The following is a 6,909-nucleotide window of genomic DNA, read 5'->3' as shown; positions in this document are numbered from 1 at the left end:
AACAAGCAAACAATCCGACAAACAGAAAACCCAACAAACAAAAAACCCAACAAACAAAAAACCCAACAAGCAAAACAACCCAACAAAAAACCCAACAAGCAAAACAACCCAACAAGCAAAACAACCCAACAAGCAAAACAACCCAACAAGCAAAACAACCCAACGAAACAACCCAACAGATAAAACAACCCAACAGATAAAACAACCCAACAAGCAAACAGCCCAACAAACAAAAAAGCCAACAAAAAGCCAACAAACAAAAAATCCAACAAGCAAAAAACCCAGGAAACAACCCAACAAGCAAACAGAAAACCCAAACAAACAACCCAACAAGCAAACAGCCCAACAAACAAAAAACCCAACAAACAAAAAACCCAACAAGCAAACAGCCCAACAAACAAAAAACCCAGCAAACAACCCAACAAGCAAACCCCCCCCCCCCCCACCAATTCTGCATTTCTACTGGCTCGTCGTCTTTCAACTTGCTGTCAGCTGACATGGATTGGAGACAATCAACAGGAGACAACCATAAAAGCCAAACTGAAAATGGTTTTATTTTAGTTTAAAAAGAAAAAAAAAAATATTTAAAACTTCTAAAAACCTCTTGCTACATTTTTTAATTTCACAGAAATCATTGTAAATGCTGAGCATGGCCGGATATCCGCAGAAGATGACGACAGCAGGTTTACTGGTACTTTGTACGTAGAACATTTTTTTACCTGGCGCCAAAGTGAAGGATATTATATTACCGCTAGAACTCCAACACTAGGCATTGCTTTCTCAAGGTCCTGCTTGGCAGATTTCCAAATTCTGGTGAAACATAGAATATATGAATATACCTTTAGATTTGGCTTTAAGCCTCTTAATAAATAATGCTAAGTGCAAACCGAGAGCTGCATTATACTGTGACCGGAGATACTGCTTCATCAGCCAATTCATCATTCCTAGCGGTCAAAATACACATCTTCTTTAAGAACTAAAGGAGGGACGAAGAGAAACAAAATTCTAAAAAGAACAATGTAGCACCGCAAGATATCAGAGTTGGATGCATAAAATCAATAGTGAATATTTTTTTTCTCCTTATTTGGATTAAAATCCATTTTTTTTAAATCATGTATCGCCCCCTTGTGGTCAATGGTCCCTTGAGAATAATTAAATAAGTAATTGTGTGCCACCCAGTGGCCAGTTGGGGAAGTGCAGCACATATTCCTATCACTTGTGGGTGCACTAAACAGTTTTCTGTTCGTACCTGTAATTGATGGAAGAAGAATCCTGTTTGTACACTGCCTTAAACACATTTTGACATACGCGTACATGAATATTAATTAATGGCAGCAGATCCCGGGGTCCTATTTTCCTATGAATCAGTTGCTTTGCACAGGGGAAAGCCATGTTCCTACAAGTAGCTCAGCTCGTGCATCTAAGATTTACCCTCTGCTGCAGCAGTGTGCTCAGATGCATTATTTTCCATCATCTTCTGCAGAGTATCGCAGCCTCCTCAGAACACAACCAGAGTAGCCTGCAGTGGGTGAAATGTGCACGGACATACTCTGCAGGATACTCCGGCAGTACCATGTGTATGGGACAGAACCGACAACCTCTCTGTGCAAATCGAGGGAGGGAGGCTTCCATAGCGGACTATGCTCAGACACAGCGGGGCCACTTCAGTCCTTGGTAGCATTTTCTTGACTTTGAGTGTTCCACATTCCTCTCTTGGAGTGATAGTAGTGGAAGAAGTTTCTCAGGCGCAGCCGTTCCACTTCCAACCCGTTCTGCAGCACCCTGGAAAAAATTATTAGATTTGTAATTAATCATTAAAAAAAAAAAAAAAAGTCAGAATTAATTCATTACATTCTTTGGGGGACTTAAAGGGGTTGTCTCAAGAACAAAGTTCATTTTAATCAATAGATCTTGGAATAGTAATAATTTCCACAATTGGAGGTGTTTAAAAAAAAATGTTCCTGTGCTGAGATAATCTTATACATGTGCCCCTGCTATGTGCTGTGTAATGGCCGTGTCTGACCGTACAGGGACATGGTCTGATCATACATCTCCTGGGCCGGGGAGGACACAAAAGGGTACACAGATTGCACAACATTCACAAATTAAATCTTTCTTTGAGGTAAAACAATTTTTTTAAAAATCTGGCAGGGAAATGTTTTCCTCACAAGAACAATCAATTGTGAGCCCGTACTGTCATGTCTGTATAATCCTTGGCTTCGTCCTCAGCCCAGGAGCTGTGGTATGATCAGACCATGTCCCTGTACGGTCAGACACGGCTATTACACAGCACACAGCAGGGACACATATATGAGTTTCTCTCAGCAGAAAGACTTTATTTTTTTTAAAACACATCCAATTGTGGAACTTATTATTATTCTAAGATCTATTAAAATCAACTTTAAAATGAACTTTGTGGGAAAATCCCTTTAAGTTATTGATTTTCCAGCCCTTAAGTAAGCATTACAGTGTACTGTGTAATTAAAGGGAACCAACCATCAGGATTTTCATATATAAAGTAAAGCCAGTGCTATACTGGGGCTAGGATGCTGAGTGTAAGCATAGCTTTTGTTCTGAGATTGGAGGTTTTATTTCAGTAATATGTGCAAGTAAAGTTCCAGCAATGCACTGCTATTTAATTGACAGGTGCAACAGGATAGGAATATGTGGGTGGGGTTTTGCTATCTATTCCCACCCCTGTGTCTGCTGTGCCGGAATTAATGTCTTTGATGGCGACACGGGGAGGAAGGTCAGGTAGACAGACAGGGGCGGGAATAGATAGCAAGACTCGACCCTCATATTCTCTTCCTGTTGCACCTGTCAATCAAACAGCAGTGCATTGCTGGAACTTTACTTGCACATATTACTGTAATAAAACATCCAATTTCAGAACTGAAGCTATGCTTACACTCAGCATCCTAGCACCAGTATAGCACTGGCTTTAATTTATATATGAAATTCCTGCTGGTTAGTTCCCTTTAATTACATGGTGGGTCCTCCAGGAAGAAATGTGCTTTGTGGCCACACTTCATTTTACAGCTATGTTCACAGTTTTTTCTGAGGTGTTCCAAAATGTTGAATTTCTAAAGTAGAAACCGCATCAAGAAACACAATTTTGGGGCTAGCAGTTTGGCAGAGGTTTTTTTCCCCTGAAGCATAGTTTGATGCAGATTCTATCAGGATCCTTACCAGATATATTTATACATATATTTTTTTAAATTTCTCTTCAGGAAAATAAAAAATTCTCCACATATACAGTGGAACCTCGCTTAACGAGTAACACACTTAACGAGAATTTCGCTTAACAAGCAAAGCTTTCTGTAAATTTGTATCTTGGTTTACGAGAAAGCTTTGCTGTACGAGCAAAATTCTCACCGCACACACTTCCGGTTCCGTACATCCACCGCGCTCTCACCCGCACTTGCAGTCCACACAAACACACAAAGAAACACGCACGCACACACACATACAGTATTATGCTCACCCTACCTTCCGTTCCACCGCCAGCCTCATGGTTCTTGTAGTACGCTGGTACATCGCGGCAAACTACAAGACCCAGGAGGCCGGCGATGGAACGGAAGGTAAGGTGAGCATAATATGTGTACCTTCCGTTCCATCGCCGGTCTCCTGGTTCCTGTAGTTCGCCGCTCCAGGATATGTATCAGCAACCATAGCGATGAGGCAGGAACTTTGGCTGTCAGACACTACTCAAAGGCAGCGCGCTTGCCAATCAGAGGCAAGCGGCTCCTGCCTTTGACGTCAGCGCTCTGGGTGCGGAAGTTCCTCCCTCGTCTCGATGGTTACCCGATACACATCCTGTACCGGCGAACTGCAAGAACCAGGAGCCAGGCGATGGAACAGAAGGTAAGGGGAGCATAATATGTGCGTGTGTTTGTGTGTGTTTGTGCGTGTGTGGAATGGCAGAATAGGGGACCAGGATGGGACATTTAACAAGTTGTGGAAGAAATTGTCTGCATTGCAATGGTTTCCTAGGGGAAATCTTGCTTTGCTGAACGAGTAACTTGGTTAACAAGCACACTCCCAGAACGAATTGTTCTCGTTAACCAAGGTTCCACTGTACAGTTGAGAAAAAAAATATGCAGATCTGCTCTGCCTCATTGCACTCGGACCCATGTTATTCAATCTGTTTTTGTCTCGCACCGCACTCGTTATATGCCAGTGTGAGCGAACTTTAAAAAGGACACATTCAGTTCAAGGAATCCTAATTTATCCTAAAATTGGAAAACTTTTATATGTTTTTCTCTGCCAAAATAAAGTGAAATTTCCATGAACTGCAGCGGGACTGTGTAGAACTGCCAAATTAAGCAGTTATGTATATTCTAGGTGTGACTTAAGGATGGACGCGCTGTCCTGTGACTCATGGACGTCTGAATGAGGCCTGACGGGGTGTCCAAGTAATGGATGGACAGCACAGCAAACGTGTACTACTGACAGCAGGTTAAAGCGGGCTTTACACGCTACGATTTCGCTACAGCGATCTCGTTGGGGTCACGGATTTTGTGACGCACATCTGGCCGCTGTAGCGATGTTGTAGCGTGTGACTCCTAGGAGCTATTTTGGATCGTTGCAAAAACGTCCAATATCGCTCCTCGTTGACATGGGGGTCCGCTGCTAGTTATCGCTGCTGTCGCAGGGACGAAGTTGTTCCTCGTTCCTGCGGCAGTACACATCGCTACATGTGACGCCACAGGAACATCTCCTTACCTGCCTCCGGCCACAATGCGGAAGGAAGGAGGTGGGCGGGATGTTTCGTCCCGCTCATCTCCGCCCCTCCGCTTTCATTGGGCGGCCGCTTAGTGACGTCGCTGTGACGCCGAACGGACCGCCTCCTTAGAAAGGAGGCGGTACGCCGGTCACAGCGACGTCGCTATGCAGGTAAGTATGTGTGACGGGGGTGCCAGATTTTGTGCGCGCCGGGCAGCGATATGCCCATTTCGCACAAACGATGGGGGTGGGTCGCATGCTAGCGATATCGGGCCGGATATCGCAGCATGTAAAGCCACCCTTAGGTAGAAGCAACTTAATATAAAATATGGCACAAATATATGAGAATTGTGAGTCTGACCTCTGAAACCTTCACCCAAAATAAGGGGTTGGAGAAGGCGGTGCTGTGTTTATAGGGAGATGACGTGGGTAGGTGGCACACTGTGGATGAGTTGGAAATGTGGCAGCAACACCTTTAGGCCGAGTCCAGACGGGCGTATGGGAAATCATCCAATTTTTTTTTTTCAGAATACATATACAATTTTCATCTGCATTGTCATCTATGTGCCATCCATGTGTCCGTTTATTACATTCATTTTTATACGACAGTGTAAAATTTCCAAGATCAAATACACTTTCATATGTTAGTGATTGCAATGTATGTATTGTGGCTGCTGGACACTTGGTCCATGGGAGGTATGTATCACAGAGGTGGTTATCTTTTGTGATGTAAACCCAGATGCAAGCTCTAAAGCTCTAGTACTAGGAGAGTTACTAGGGCACATCAGAGCCAGGTTTTACAGAGAGATGGGCAGGTCTGCCTGATCACAAACCCCGCACGTAGGGGTGGTACATATCTATAAATGGAGACCAGTAGTCGTGTGTGTGTGTGTGTGTGTGTGTGTGTGTGTAGGTTGGAACGAACACCTCCTGTGGGAGATTGTATTGTGAAATCCTGTGAAAGCAAAAATCTACAGATATATGTATAGACTTTCTACTTTCAGTTTATTATTTTGTGCCGGAATAGGATGTTTTGTTTCTATTTATATTGGTTCATGTGTAAAAACTCATCTGAAAAGCCTTAAGGGGGCTTTACACGCAACGACATCGCTAACAAGATGTCGTTGGGGGTCACGGAATTCGTGACGCACATCCGGCCTCGTTAGCGACGTCGTTGCGTGTTACATGTACGAGCAACCGCTAACGATGTAAAATACTCAGCAAATCGTTGATTGTTGACACGTCGTTCATTTCCCAAATGTCGTTGCTCGTTTAGGACGCAGGTTGTACAACACCGTACCTGTGTCCTCCGGCAATGAGGTGGCCGTAACTTTCATGCGACTGCTCTCCGCCCCTCCGCTTCTATTGGACGCCTGCCGTGTGACATCGCTGTGACGCCGCACGAACTGTTCCTTTAGAAAAGAGGCTGTTCACCGGCCACAGCAACGTCGCTAGGAAGGTAAGTATGTGTGACGGGTACTATCGATTTTGTCCACCACGGGCAGCGATTTGCCCGTGACGCACAAACAACGGGGCCGGGTGCTTTCTGCGTGTAAAGCCCCCTTCATTCAATAACATTGGTCTGAGTGCTGTCCATGTGATATCCGATTTGAGCCAAGGCGGCACACGTGGGTATAATACGCTCGTCTGTATGAGCCCTCAGACTCACAGACAATATCACATGCTGCCGTTTGTGGCCACTTGCGTTGTCTATGGAGCTGCTGATAGGCTATGAGCGCACATGCAGTCTTTTTGCTGAATTTTAAGAACAGAAATTCAATGTTATGCAGGAGCATTAAAACTTGGAGAGTTTAGCCTCAGTTTCTGCTCCAAAAACCCCTTTGAAAATGTGGTGTGAACACAGCCTACATGTGGTCGCCAGTCAGGTTTGCTTACATGAAAACAATTGAGACTTTGCTTCCTTTATTACTGCTAAATGAACGTATACAATGCCAAGTTATCTAGCAATTTGTGTTACACTTTAATTATTACACCGTGTGCAGAATTATTAGGCAAGTTGTATTTTAGAGGATTTTTTTAACAACTATGTTCTCAATCAACCCAAAAAACTCATAAATATCAGAGCTTAATATTTTTGGAAGCTGTAGTGGTTTTTTTTAGATTTGGCTATCTTAGGCTATGTGCGCAGTTTGCGTTCAATTCCGCAGCGTTTAAGTCACTGCC

The 6,909-nt window shown here is 43.8% G+C and overlaps 1 protein-coding gene across 3 annotated transcripts in view; it reads right to left on the bottom strand.

Moving 5' to 3' along the window:
* Positions 1-529: 529 nt before the first annotated feature.
* The window catches only part of B4GALNT4 (beta-1,4-N-acetyl-galactosaminyltransferase 4), a 184,274-nt gene continuing 177,894 nt past the window's right edge, over positions 530-6,909 (bottom strand). For all 3 annotated transcript variants that reach the window (XM_075326956.1, XM_075326958.1, XM_075326957.1), the window contains exon 21: positions 530-1,782. In XM_075326956.1, coding sequence (XP_075183071.1) covers positions 1,665-1,782 — 118 coding nt within the window. In that variant the 3' untranslated portion in view covers positions 530-1,664. The remainder of the gene's footprint in view (positions 1,783-6,909) is intronic.

The sequence above is a fragment of the Anomaloglossus baeobatrachus genome, chromosome 10 (assembly GCF_048569485.1).
Source record: "Anomaloglossus baeobatrachus isolate aAnoBae1 chromosome 10, aAnoBae1.hap1, whole genome shotgun sequence".
Taxonomy (NCBI): domain Eukaryota; kingdom Metazoa; phylum Chordata; class Amphibia; order Anura; family Aromobatidae; genus Anomaloglossus; species Anomaloglossus baeobatrachus.
The sequence above is the reverse complement of the archived record's forward strand: the minus strand, read 5'-3'. Positions and strand labels throughout refer to the sequence as shown.